Source organism: Parasteatoda tepidariorum, chromosome 10 (assembly GCF_043381705.1).
Source record: "Parasteatoda tepidariorum isolate YZ-2023 chromosome 10, CAS_Ptep_4.0, whole genome shotgun sequence".
Classification (NCBI taxonomy): Eukaryota; Metazoa; Arthropoda; class Arachnida; order Araneae; family Theridiidae; genus Parasteatoda; species Parasteatoda tepidariorum.
The window spans coordinates 32,579,428-32,594,613 of record NC_092213.1 but is presented as its reverse complement, the minus strand read 5'-3'; the positions used below and the strand labels follow the sequence as shown (position 1 = coordinate 32,594,613).

Genomic DNA, 15,186 nt, shown 5'->3' with positions numbered 1-15,186 from the left:
CACACCAAACAAATATAAATCAAACTGAATGAAATGAATACGCAGCTAGTTCATGCTTAACAAAGATGGATTAAATAATAGAACGATTTTAAACTATTATTAATGACATTTTAATGATTTTAAAACTAATCACACGTGTATGAGGATACACGAAGAATATATAATGATTAATTTGAGAATGACACGCATAGTACACTTAAACTATTGAATCGTAATATTTATTAGTATCAATATCAATTATTTTAATTAACGATTAACATTTGAATGTTTGACATTGAAAATTTACATTTTTCTGGTCAGTAATAGAGAGTTATTGTCATTGTATCATAGACACGAGATATCCCGACCGACCGCAACTGTTAAAGGAGGGGAGACGGGAAGGGGAAATTTTAAATATGCTTTTTATCCTTTTTATTTAATTATCACAAATAAACTACTGGTAGATATTTATTCTATTTAACAGTATCTTCCAAAAAATGTGAAATAAAAAGGTTTAGGTATTTGTGTTTGATTTTGGTGTAATTTAAGTACAAATTTTTTTTACCATCATTCCAATCTGTTTACCATCATTCCAATCTGTTTTACCATCAATCAATGTAAAACTAAAGAAAATTGGGGATCCCCCCCCAAAAAAGAAAAGCCTTCACGGCAAGATGGTATAGAAAGCTTAGAATTATGGCTCTGTTCCTCGAGTGAAAGGCACTTTAAAAGTGACTTTTTTTATTTTCTTTGGCAAAAGAACTTTAATCTTTAAAATCTTTAATCGTTAAATCTTTAGAATACAATTATCGAATAAGTTATTGATGTGACATCTAACCGTGACAGTGCACCGATATCCGTGACATTTTATCACGTATATCCAAGACATTTTATTTTTTGTTGCCAACAGATATCATATTTACGTAAATTTAGAGCAAGTTGATTTAATTATAAAACATCATGTTTTTAGTAAAAAATCACACCATATCGTTAAAGATTCATCGTTTTGTAACATTTTATATTAATTCAAAATTTTTTAGTTTATGCAATCATGCTTGGTAGAATCATTTTCCAACTGGAGGGAATGGTATTTATTCTGGAGAGCTATTTGTTTAGTAAGAATGTTGTGACGATGCGCCTGTGTATTGTTCCAATCTTATGATAACATCGTGTAATAGTTAAAGTTTTGAAAATTCCATACTGTTAAATTCAGTTGGAAAACGGATAATAAAAATAAATTTTAAGACTAAGAGCTTAGTGGGAAAATATGTTAAATTCAATTCTGAAACCTAACGTATTTTGAAACATAACTTCAAACATATATTATTTTATAAATATGTTAACAATTCCATTTTTTTTGTTAACAATTTACTGATGATTTTATGCGTAAGAAGATTTTCCAACATTTACTTAACAGTTTGTGTTTTGTAATCAATTTCTTAATGTTTTTAACCACAAGCAGGTAGGTAGGTATTTTTATTTGCATCTCACTAGAGCTGCATACCGGGCTATTGGCAACTGTCTGGGAAACATCACCGAGGATGATCCGAAGACATGCCATCACAATTTTGATCCTTTGCAGAGGGGATGGTTCCTCCACTTTGGTAGCCCAACGACCCCTTCGGTAGGCGAGCGACGTCGAGCACTTTACGGTAGAACAGCTTAACGAGGACCAATACCATGCATCCTAATCAAAGCGCATCCTAATCCAAGCAAATCAAAGTGGTCACCCACCCGCTTACTGACCGCAGCCGGTGATGCTTAAATTCGGTATTCTACTGGGAACCGTGTCTTTACGATCAGTCCACTTCACAAGCAGTACAGTCATATAACATGTCCTTTTTACAGTTACAGTACATAATTATGTTTTGTAAACAATTTACAAATTTTCTTTATGTTCTCCTGTTTACGGTTATGTTTATTAAACAATTCGCTAATGTTTTATGCATCAGGTTTTCCAAAATCTCACTTAATGTATTGTATATTTACAATTACAGTTTATAATTATGTATTGATAGTTTAATAACATATTTTGCAAACAATTTGCTGATGTTTGTATGTACAAGTAGATTTTTCAAAATGTCATTTCGCATGTTTTTCATAAAACTCTTCTAGGTTAAGAGACAATACTTTTCTTTAAATTAAAAACTAATTTTTGACCAACATATTTAAAACATTACCTGTTCGTGTCTCTTGAGATAACTAAGCCTAGGAAAGGCCTTGTCGCAGAACTGACATCCATACGGCGTGTTCTCGGTCACTCCGACCGTATACGACAATTCTGTGTCTGGATCTCCGGACGTGGGGGTCGGACAGTCTCCAGGAGAAAGTGACAAGTCGTCTGGAGTGTCCGATGATCGGAGAGAGCTGCTTCCTCTGCCACAATTTGAGCCCCCTACAACAAAAATTTACAAACATTTAATGCATAATTCTTGATTAATATAAGCAATAAATCTTATTAGTAAGTTTGTTAAAGGAACATTTTTTGTCGAAATTTCAAGAGTCGTTTGACAGTTTAAAATTATTTTATAAAACCCATTAAACGGTGACTTATTTTGTAGTTTAGGACTACCAATGTTCAACTCCGTAGCCTTGCAATTTTCAACCTGACACAGAAGACAAAAGAACACTTAGACGATGCGTTAAAACAAACTAGCCTTCATAAAGGGCTTTTTTGAGAGAGTTACCCGCATTTGCGTTACACAGAAAGAAAAACTACAAAACCTCCTACGTATGGCAAGGGATTCTAACCAAAGACCAGTGTTAACCCTTATTTTACGTCAGCACTGTGGTTTGTGAGAGCCGGCAGCAAAATTCATATCGACCTGCCATCGCTGAGATTCGAACCTAGCTCACCACGTTGGGATCATTAATCCCTGTATCGTTATAGCTATGTACTTAACTATACAAATTAAAACATAAAAAACATTAAAAATTGTTATAATTGCACAACAAACTACAATGATACATAAAAACAATGAAGATTGTTGAAATAGTTGAAAACAATGTTCCAATTTACCCGCACTTTCCGCCAAACCTTTAGATGAGCTCCTTTTAAGAATAAAAAACCATAATATTCTGTAATTTTTTTTTAATAATTTAGTTCTTGTTACTTTTTAGTTTTAAAAAATATAAATTTTTGTCTTTATAATTTGTGAAACTATGTTTAGACTCTTAAATATTTTAGTAATTTTCTAAGTATCGTAATATTCTAAGAAGTATTTTAGTAATATTCTTAGTATGGTTTTCTGTGAGATCATAGTTGATATTCTGTAAGATGATCCTGATAAATTTTTTCTTCAGCTAATTTCAAGGCAAAAACTAAATGTCCCTTTTTTCGAATATTTTACACGAAATAAACTATTTATTCAATGTTATTTCAAATATTAAGACATATAACTATTTATAAGAAAAACAGTTGTTAATTATCAAATCTGTGTATGTTGTTTAATTACTAACATGTTTCGATTAGATATGATATTATGACAGATATACTTCAAATATTTTTTTCTCTCAATTTATTTGTGAGAAAAATTAAATATCCATTTTCTCATACAATATTCATAAAATAAACTGACAGATGTTTAAATGCCATTTCAAACATCATAACAAATAACTGTTTTGAAATATAAACAGTAGTTAATTGTCAACAAATTATGCGATAATAGCTGCCATTTAGACTTATAGGACTTTCTATTGAACTGTTTTATAAGTATTCCTAGTTCTTAAAACGTCCATTTTATCATGTACATTATTAGGGATTATTGATAACTACAATTATTCAAATAAAAAATATTCTTTACATAAATCCTTTTTGGAATGATCAACAATCAACTAATCATTCTCATTAGATATCAATGAATGCTTGTCAGGCTTAAGGCATACTCCTTTATAAAATTATCAAAATTGATTGGATGATATTTAAATTGTCAAACTGATGAGATATAGCTCGTACTGGTAATTTAAATACAGGAAATGAAATAACTAATGTCAAATGATGGATGAGTAACACGAAACCCTTCCCATTAATTTAACTCAAAATGTCAAAATGATTTTAAATTAAAGAAAACAAGATATCCGGTTCGAATGAATCAAATTTGGCACGCAATATCTTGTTTCTTTTATTTCAAAGTTGTACAAAAATTAATTTAAAAAAAGTTTCGTTTTTAAAAAAAAGTAATTTAGACGAAATGATTTATTTATAACTGCTTTGGTGAATGTTAAGTCCGATTATTAAAAAGTTACGTTACCATGTTTAGTTTTCAATTAAAAAGAAGTGAATGATTAATATTTTTCTAAACGTAACAAAACAGTCTTTTTTATGTATTTCAAATTTTTGAAAAAGAATTAATTTAACGAAAATCATTGAAAATTAAAGAATTCTTAATACAAAAACATTTACAGCAGTAATTACGTCATAAAACTTTCACGTCTCTAACTTACACAAAACAATTACACCCTATACGCAAAGTAGTGAAACTTTCCATAATGCTAGTTCCGTAGCTAAATTAACTTTACTATCCACTTCATTTTCTGCGGTGATGGGAGTAATACAGAAAAGCTACAGTCAAAGGTAATTGAAGGTGAGCTCGCGTAATTTTAAAAATGTAATCGTTAGAGAAAAAAATTAAGAGGAAATATAAATCAGGTGATCTGGGAGGCCAAGATATTGGACCTATACTCCCAATCCAATTTTTAAATATCCGTTCCAAATAGTTTGGTACACACCTTCCGTAATAAGATGGCACAATGTGCTATTGAAACCACATTCTGCATCTAACAGGAGCGGGATCATTGTTAAGCATTTCTGGAAGTACTTTGTAAAGAAAGATGAGACACTTGTGGGCTTCCAGTTGAGGTGGTAAGATGTATGGCCGGATTAAATTGTCGTCCACGATACCCCACCCAGACCTTAACGGTGATGTGTGTGCCTTGTTCTACTCGTGTTCGGGTTCCATGTAGGTCTACATGTGTGTGTTGTGCGTATTGAACACCCATTCACGTGAAAAGGTTGCTTCATCACTGAACAAAACGGAACTGGGAAATTGAACATCCACCGCACTCTGGTGTAGAAAACACTGAGCAAACGCGACTCTCACTGAGTGATCATCCTGCTGTAATAACTGAATTCTCGGAACACTAAAGGGGTGTACGCGATGGACATTTGAACGAGATACTCCGGTGCAAAAGGCAAGTTCCCGTATACTGGTATCAAGATTTCGGTTCACAGCATGCAACAGACAGAATATGGGTGTTCGAGTTGCCCCCCCCCCCTCCTTGCTTAGTAACTTCAATGGAAGGTGTTTTTAATATAAATGTAAACAATAACAATCTCGAGCTCTATACCTGCTCTAGTTCCGGTTAGAAAGTTTGCAACTGCTTACTACAGCTTATTCTGCGAGGCGATATTTTCAAACGGATAATTTTTTTTTCACTAAAAGAAGTAAATTAGATAATTTCTGAGCTCAAATCTGTTGTATTTCGTAAGAGATTAATGTTCTTAAGTAATTCTGGTGAGATAGAAGTGAAAATTTGTTTTAGTTATTCATATATACATAATGTTAAAAAAGGTGACATGGTTGCTAGATTTTGAATAACTCGCTTTTTTGGCCGTCCTTACTTGACCCTTTTCCATTTGTTTATTACTATTTGTTCTTGTTGCAAGCTGTGCACCATCTTACGTTAGCGTTAGCAGCTTTAGCATTGTAAACACAAGCAATAAGTAATCAAATACCACGTATGCAAGAATCTCAAAACACAATGATCACGTTGAGAGCCAAATGGCTTTAAAATATACCGGATACAGTAACCCGGAAGTATAAGCGGTATAGAGCTTGCAGCGCTCCCTAGTGCAGAAAACACCATCCATTCTAATTGTAAATGATTCACGTTTGGTTAGGTTCTGGTGCACCCGAGCGAAAATTTGATGATTCGGTTGGCTCCTCGATGGATATCTCTCCCGATACAATTCGAACAGCAGCACGTTTGTTTCTGTTGGCTAGGCCGTAGATAAAAAGGATATCCACCAGATCGGCGTCTATAAAACGATTCAGGTTGAGCTCAGGCAGTCGGCGTCTACAATAAGGAACCCACAAGTGCTAACTTCGAGAGCTCGCATACAGCGCCACCTATTGATTTCCGCCTATGTAGTTGTGGATCCTAACGATATTCTCTACCTCCCCTTTAAGTTTGTACACGACCTTCTGAGACACCCTGTACATATTTCCAAAATAAAAAAGATTACCGGAAATATTGAAGATTAGCGATTACTTTAGATCATAATTTATTTCGAAACAAATTTATTCAGTTATTAAAATTCATCATTTATAAGTCCAATTTTTCAGTTTTGCATAATAAACCTTTTCTTTCTCACAGCATGTGCCGATCAAAATAAAATAAAAATTATTTCTGCCGCACTGCCAGCGCTGGCACTATGCCAGTTTTTCTTGCGAAGTTCTCTTCTTTCATTAAAATATTTTTTTTAATTATTTAAAGGTGAATTTTTAAGGTTTTGTTGGATCACTACTTATTTTGTTGCAATAATGCATTTATTAATTTTCATAATTTAAAATACTTTAGCTCAGTATAATAAACAATCTTTATATTAAAATATGCCAGTCTGGTAAAAAATAAATAAATGAATAAAGAGAGAGAGAAACTTTTTCTCACCAATTTCAGAAATTCTCTTTATTCTTTCCTTATGCTCATTTTTTAAGTGTTATGTTGGATTATAATTTATTTTGAAACAAAGATATTACTTATAATTCTGTCAGTTTTTCTGATTTGTATAATGAACAATAACCTTTTCTTTATTAGCGCACAGCTCATGTGTCAGTCAAGATAAAAGAGAAACTTTTTCGTCTAACTTCCAGGGCTGCCGCGATGCCACCTTTTCTTAGGAGGTTCAGAAATTCTTTATACAATTTTTTTTTTTAAATGCGAAGGTAAAGTTTATAGGTTATGTTGGATTATAATTTATTTTCAAGCATATGCATTTATTAATTTACATAATTTATAATACTTAAGTTTTATATAATAAACAACCTTTTCTTAGCATGTGCAAATCAAGATAAAAGAGAAACTTTCTAACTTACTTCCAGCGTTGGCACGAAGCCAACTATTCTTTTAAGTTTCAAAACTTCTCTTTATTCTTTCTTTATGCTCATTTTTTGTGTTATATTGGATTATAATTTTTTTTGAAACAAAAATATTATTTATAATTCCGTCAGTTTCTCAGATTTGTATAATGAACAACTTTTTATTTATTAGTACATATCTATGTGTTATGATAAAAGATAAATTTTTCTGCCAAACTTCCAGAGCTGATACGAAGCCAACTTTTCTTACGAAATTCAGAAATTTTTAATTTGTTTCTTAGTATATAACTATCTTTGGCTTAGACTTCTGAACAATTTTAAACTCAGAAATAATTTAAAAATATATCTGATATAATTTATATTGCAATTAATTTATCATTAATTAATTCTTAATGCCATCATTTTCAATTTTTTCCGCGCTGCTTTTTTTTAATCTATAAAGGGATTAAAGTTTCATGAGTTGTTACGATAAAGATAAACAAAATTAAATGATAACTTGATTAAGACAACGGCTTTCAATCAAAGCATATTCTCAATATTTTCAAAAGTGACTTAATGTATTTACAATAACAAATCAATGATGATATATTGGTTAATGGGGTGGCTGGGTGGCGCAGTTGGTTTGTCGTCGGCCTTCTGAGCCCAAGTCTGCGGGTTCGATCCCCGGCCCAGACACCGGATTTTCGGGATGCAGAAAATCCTCAGCGGCCATGCCGTATGATTATGCGGCATGTAAAAGATCCCTGGAGTGTCTTATTGGCTCTTTGCACTTCCGGCAAAATTAAAATTCCTAGTGCACTTTAGCATCCAAATAGAGTCTCGGTGCTGCCATCTAGTGTGGCAGAAACTAGACGTCCAAATTAACATGACCAACGGTATCTCACCCATTGTGGTGGTCCTGAAAGAGTGGATACCTCCTCTAGAGAACGCACTAGGTCTGCTCATCGGCAAGACCGATTGTGCAGCTCATTGGAAATAAAAAAAAAATATTGGTTAATGAGAAATAGTTAAAAAATGGATGAGTGTATTTGCGAATCTATGTGAATATATTAATTAATGATGAAATGGTAAAAATGTATCAGTGTATTTGTGAATAATTGGAAATAAATAAATCAACAAGAAATTGAGAAAAAAAATCAAAACGGATAAGTGTAATTCTGCATCGATACAAACATGTTGATTTATGACAAACCAATTAAAAAAATAGACCAGTGTAATTAGAAATCAGTGCAAATATATTTTACATTGGTAAATTAAAAAAGAATATATCCTTATAATTACAAATCGTAGAGAATATACCATTTAATAAAAAAAAATTTTTAAAGTAATTTTTAAAAACAACGAAAAGACCACAGATTTATGACTAATTTTTTCAAAACTTTAGAAAATATGTAAAACTGCTTCCAAACGTAATGTTACAAATGCATTAACTATTCATTTACGTAGATAAAATTTGTTGAGAAATGATTTTGAGCAGATGGTATTGAAGTTTGTTTTATTTATGTAATTTTTCAGTGTATTTTATTTTGTGATGTAAGAAAATTTTACATGCTTGTTTCATTCTTTTTCTCCTAGTCTATATTAGGTTTTTAATTACTATTATAAAAAATAATCGATGTAAATGTAGTTTTTTATTCCTGTATTAATAGTCTGACTTATTAATCTAAATTAGAAAACCATTTCCAAACAAATATTCAATAATAATTCAATCATTAGCAATTCTTTAATAAAATTTTTTAAACAATCGGGATATTATACAGATAGTCGAAAACAAATAAAGTAAAAAAATATTAAAAAAGCTACTCGGTAACTATTTTTAACTGAAAAAAGAATGCTACATTAAAAATCTCATTACTTATTATAAATTAATTTTATCATTAATAGGCTAAATATTCAGATATTCCATAATTACTAGTTTATTGACCCCATCTTATCTTTCAATCGAACGAGAAAAAAATCTATATTAAATATAAATTTAATAACAATAGACGCACTCTCCGGTCTAATTGAAACAGACTTTCTCACGCCAAGGCTGTATATCTGTAGCTCAATTAATATATGTCCAAAATTGTCTCGCATCGGTCTTTGTTACTGATCAAGCCCGCAGGCTCAGGTAATTTCGAAGCTCCAACAGTCGCCAATTCACGAGACATTCTAATCAAGGTCGCCAATTTCGGGATCAGATTACTTGGGTGAAGTTATGACCTATGCAATTTTGAATTTCTTCGAATTTTTTTTTTCCTCCATCAACTATTTCATTCATCCTAGGTTGATTAGGGGAGGGTCTGGGGGGAATTGTCTGTCATTAAATAATGCAGCAGCATTCAAGATATTTCGGCTCACCGAGAAAGCGTCATTATATTGAAATGTTTCTAACTCAATCTCAGTTCATTAGTTTTGTCGGTAATTGATATATCGAGGTGTTAAAAAGTTGAAATAGCTCCCTCCAGAGAATCGATAGATCTGTGAAAAAAGAGTTAGGTGATTTCCTATTGGATTTATATTATTTTTTTTTTTTTTGTAATTTTGTTACGTCTTTATAAGAAGATAATGTAGAACTAATGATGTAATATTCGATCTGGAATTACACTCAATCGATAAGATAATGATAGGAAGTATTAAAAAAAGAAATTGCTTTGAAGTAAATAGAGATACAAAGGTTTCAATAAAGAAAGGATTTATTCGAAAGAACTACACATTGGTATTCTGTGAAATATTGTATATTTTCATTGATCACTATCAAAATGCAACATAAAATTTTAATAACATACTTACATTTTAGATTTATCGTCATTTATTATGTAATATTTTTAAACTTCACGAGAATTATTCTTATAATTTTTTTTGATGTTTGATTAAATTCCTCTGATCTAATGAACTTTTTTTAAAAAATGAGTGAATAAACTATGAAAGATTTTGAAGTTCAAATTATAATTTATACTCATTATTAAATTGATAAATCATCATTTAAACCAGAGTTTCTTAAATTGTGGGTCATAACCCCAATTGATCACGAAACCTGCCGCAACTGTTGCCAAACAGTTTAGCAATTTTGATATTTCCTAAACTTAATAAAAAAAATTTACAATTAGCAAATATTGTTACACAATGTTTCTGGAAATACCATAAATAATAAAAGAATTGACTTATTAAGAGTTTACCCAATTAATTTTTTTTATTGCATTATAGTTTCATGTTTGTTATTTATTCGAACTTCATATTGTTACTTCATTATATTGTTTACTGTTCACATTGTTCGCTACTTCACATTGCTGTATGCCATAAAATCAAAACGATGTTAATTATCCGAAATTGTAAAAGTATATCACAGTACAAGTGAAGAAACTGTCAGTTTCACTTGCTCGTTTATCGGATTTGCGCAATGGGTTCCTCAAAATTTTTGTAAATATTATAGGGTCCTTCCACCAAAAGGTTTAAAAAATTCTGATTTAAATCCTTATTTCAACTTTAGCTACGCTTTTCTCAAAAAACATATAACTTATAAAGCGATAATCTGCTATTCATAGAAATTAATATGATAAACCAATTGTAAGGTTTTTTTCGTTAATACAAAATGTTTTTCGAAAAGATTGTTTTGAATAAAAAGTTTTAAAATGCAACGAATGTGATAAATTTAAATTATTCATGTTTGATTCCTCGTTATTACTAAGAATTAAATGTCTTAAAAACTATAAATGCCGTCAAAAACTGTTTATAAACTTATTATCCTTATCTCTATATCTTTGAAGTCTAGTGATTTTTTTAAAAATGTCAAATCAATCATTCTATTTCCAGAGGCTTGAAGAACAATAAAATTAAAAACAGTGTGTGAAGTGCGGAAAAATTTTTTGTGCTTCTTTTATGTGGTAATTAAACCTTAAACTATCATAAGAAAGTTTTAACCTTAAACATTCTTTTTATTTCAACTTTAAGCACATTTTATTTTTCGGAAAAGAGATTTCTTAACAAAGTGAGAGACTATAATTTGAAATAAATAAAATAAACCAACATAAAAGCTCTTAAATTGGTATTAATTGTTTTTTTCAAATAAGTTGGGCGGTTTATAAAGTTTTGAAACAATTTTTGCGACCTTTCGAAGCATTAAAATTCTGAATTGTTTCTGCATTCCAGCTTTTTCTGACAGCTTCATATCATACTGCTAATAATAGCTTCATATTGTATTGTTTTATGCATCGTGTCAGATTCATGTCTCAATGTTAAATTTCAACGTGATAATTTTAAATTGAAATGTTTGAGATCTAAATGCATAATCTATAACGAAATGTTTAATCTCAATCTGAATTTATATGTTTTAAGATAAACTTTGTGAGTGGTTGGAATATCCGGGTGCTAAAAAAGTTGCAACAGATAGAAGGACTAAAGTCTATTTATTTAAATTTTAGTGGTAGAGCCATACTTATTTTTCTATACAGCAACACAATATCAACGATTAGAAAGATCTTGCTACTATTAAATAGATCTGTTTGGAAATAAATATTTTATTTAATTCCTTTTGCGTAAAATTATTAGAAACAACAAAACTTTGAACTTTTAGATTTAAAAAAAAAACAAGTAGCTAAACAAATAGAATAACAAGAAAGTGAACCAAGTACAAATATAGGTTTGATAAAATACAATAAAAAAATAGCTTTGATAAATTAAATAAAAAGAGGATTGATTAAATAAATCAAAAGAGGACAGATGAAATAAACATGATTGATAAATTTGAGGATAATGAAATTGAGGAATTAATTGATGAAATTGATAATTGTTTCCTTTGACAGTTTTTTTAAAATTTTTTGTCATAATTTGTAATTAAATTACACTTTTATAGTTATCAAAAAAAAAAACTTTAAAGCTTAACCAATATTTATTTAAATCTTTCAAGAATTCGATGTCTTTACTGATTTGTTTCAAAAGTTTTGCGTAAAATAGTTACAGAACTAATATAAGTTTTATCGAAATTTTGTGTGCATTAGTATGAATCACAAAGGTAAATATTTTTGTCAATAAATAAAAAATTACTGACACTATTAAATTTTTTTTTATTCCTTTGATATAGTGTTTTTTATCAAAAGGATAGACAATAATATACTCTTTCTACAATGTGCTTAGGTTATAATTGTATTAGGAGTTACTTTCGTCAGCGGTTTTTTCGCCAGGCCCATCCTATGTGTTATTACTTGCCCCTAGATGGCGCTTCAGCTTATTATGACTGCTATTCTTGTAGATAACACCTATTTCGATTCTACTTATTGCCACTCGTTGGAACATTTAGACCTAAATACTTCGCAAAAAATTTTAATTCATTCATTTTTAATGTTTTGATATTCATATTCATATTTACTCCAGATGCACAAACAAGCCCCACAATTATGCTCTTTAATATAAAGACAAATAATGATATGGAACACGTCACAATTAATTTCAAAACACTACACTCATCACACAAAATTTTTACCTCGTAGTAAGACTCTTTCACATCTTGACACATAGACTCACTTAATTTCCGTCACCTGACACTAAAAATATTCGAAATGGCCTCTAATTAGCACAATTCTTTAAAGAAAATTAACAGTTTTAACGTCAATGGCAGCCATTTTTCGAAACTATTTACACTCATTATTGCCAGTTACAAAAGTATTAGTCACAATAAAACTGTAGCGCACTCTAGGACCAAGCAACAACATCTTATAACACTGATTTGATTAGATTGTATATAACAAATAAACAGAGTTGCTGAGAAGTATAGAAACTGTCGAACATTTTGAGAAAGACACATTGTATCAAAATCTTAACATAAAAAAAAAGGAAATTTAAACTATTTTAACGTCATGCATTTTATGATGACTAAACTCAACAGCCACCCCCTCCCTCTGGTGGTTGGGTGGATGGTAAATTCAGAATCTTAATCAGAAAATAAAACAATTATTGCAGATTTGGGTTTACAGAAAAAAAAAACTGTTAGATTTACAGATTGTAGCATTTTGCCCACGCACATGGTGCTGTAATCACAAAACAAAAATGAGGAGCAAACTGTTAAAAATGGAGTTCGAAAATAAAATACAATTTTAAGAAGAATTAAATAATATGACTTAAAAAAAGTTATACAATCGAAAAAATAATACGATTTTTTTATTAATTTGCATGAATGTTTTAATATCATTCCGGGAACCCGGAACCAAAAAGTAAAAAGAATTTCATAAATAGTTACTTTAAGACTTTTTCTTCTTAATCAGAAACTTCAGAATTTGCATTTCAGAAGTCTAACTTTGAAAGATTTAATTATAAAAATAGAATAAAATATCTATTATTTTGAGTGATAAATTCAATATTATATATTACATATTTCTGCATAAAAATATTTCTGTTGATCCTGCATATTTCTGCATATTACTAATGTTTTTATAATAAAGGTATTTCAGTTAAATTAGAACTCTAACAATAAATTTTTTGGAAATATATTCCTTTTTATTTATCTTAAGTCTGATATTTATGTCTCTATATTTTTCATTTTTGGCGAAATTTGTACTGTTTTTTAGGCATTTCTCTGCCAAAACTTTGAACAATTTATGTCTCAGCATCGAATACGAATTTAAAAATAAATGTTTTGCAATAATATTTATTTTTTTATTTCGTGTGAAAACATAACATTTAAAAAAAAACTTTATTTTAAAAATTATTTTGTATAAAAAAAAATTCAGTTTTATTTGCGAAACCCTTCTGTTTCTTTTCCCTTCAAACAAGTGAAAAAGTTCTTATTTCAGGCATTTAATATCATATAAAGGTATCCTATAAAAATGAGGAATTAGAACGCATTTTTTATTCCGAATAGTTTTTCATCACTCGAAACTTAATAAAATTATATCAATATTCAACAGTTTATTCTGAACTTTGATACTTTAAAAAAGCTAAAAAATCCGAGTTTAACGGTATTTATAAACTAATAAAGCTTGCTATAAATATTAACATAACCATTAAAATTGTATTTAGATAACATTTTATCAAAACAAGTCGTACCCTGTTGTAGAATATATAAAACTCTCCGCAGTTATTTAAAAAAAAATATTTAAAGAAAATTGAATAAAATGGTGTGAATAAATAATAAAATCTTGTAAGCATAAACTTCATTGACTCATTAAAGCATAAAGAATGGGAGATTCTTTAAGTGGTTATACAAGAAATATTTGCCTAATTCGCACTTTTCCTAAATCACATCACCTTTGGTGTCTGAAGCATTATATACAGATAGGTCTAGTGGACAAATTAGTTGTTTTGATGCCGAGATCCATACAGAAGACACAAGTCGCAGTGTACTTACATTAAGTTTCACTTTTAGTTAATCGGTTTATCAAGTTTTCTATATAATTGAGCATCCTTTGTAAGGATACAGGATAATTAAAGTATAGAACAAATTATTAAATACATTATATAATTGTTAAGCATCTTATTTTGTTATGTTCTACTCTTTTTTTATGCTTTCTAATTATTGTTTGAGCCTCCGAATAACATTTTGTTTAACCCTTTCGTACCGACTCAAGCAGCATTAAAATTTAAGTATGAAAAGCAGTTTATGCAATGCTGACATATCAAAAGGAGTATACTATGAGTTTAAAGTTGTCCACTTTTCCCGTTTTCCCGGAAGTCTCCAGGGACAATATGTACCAACCGTCTTGAATATTGTAAAAATACCTATATATTTTATGGAAATAAAAAATAAAAATAATGTATGCGCATCGAATTATTTATTCTCACCAGAAGTTGCCGTTATGAAGTAACAAAAAAAAAGCCTAAAAATTTTTCTTATCTTTTTATCACTAATGGGGCATATTATCCCAATGGTAAGTATGATTGGGACAATATATCTCACAAAACAAAATGTGTCAACTGTGTTTACTACAAGGCTAATATATATAACTTGTATAAAGGCTAATATATAGGCTAACAATACATTTAGAATGATTGTAAATTTAATTATTTTGAATTACAGATGGTCTGTCTACCTGTGCACTTAATCATAAGTACCATAAATTCTTAGTCATGAATTCCAACTAAAATGCAGAAATTACTTTTCTATAGTAATTACTATAATAAAAATAACATAACTGAA

General features: G+C 29.9%; 1 protein-coding gene across 2 annotated transcripts in view; it reads right to left on the bottom strand.

The window, feature by feature from the left end:
- The window catches only part of LOC107445839 (zinc finger protein 423), a 301,190-nt gene that overhangs the window by 84,451 nt on the left and 201,553 nt on the right, over positions 1-15,186 (bottom strand). For both annotated transcript variants that reach the window (XM_043038701.2, XM_043038700.2), the window contains exon 4: positions 2,160-2,374. In XM_043038701.2, coding sequence (XP_042894635.1) covers positions 2,160-2,374 — 215 coding nt within the window. The remainder of the gene's footprint in view (positions 1-2,159; positions 2,375-15,186) is intronic.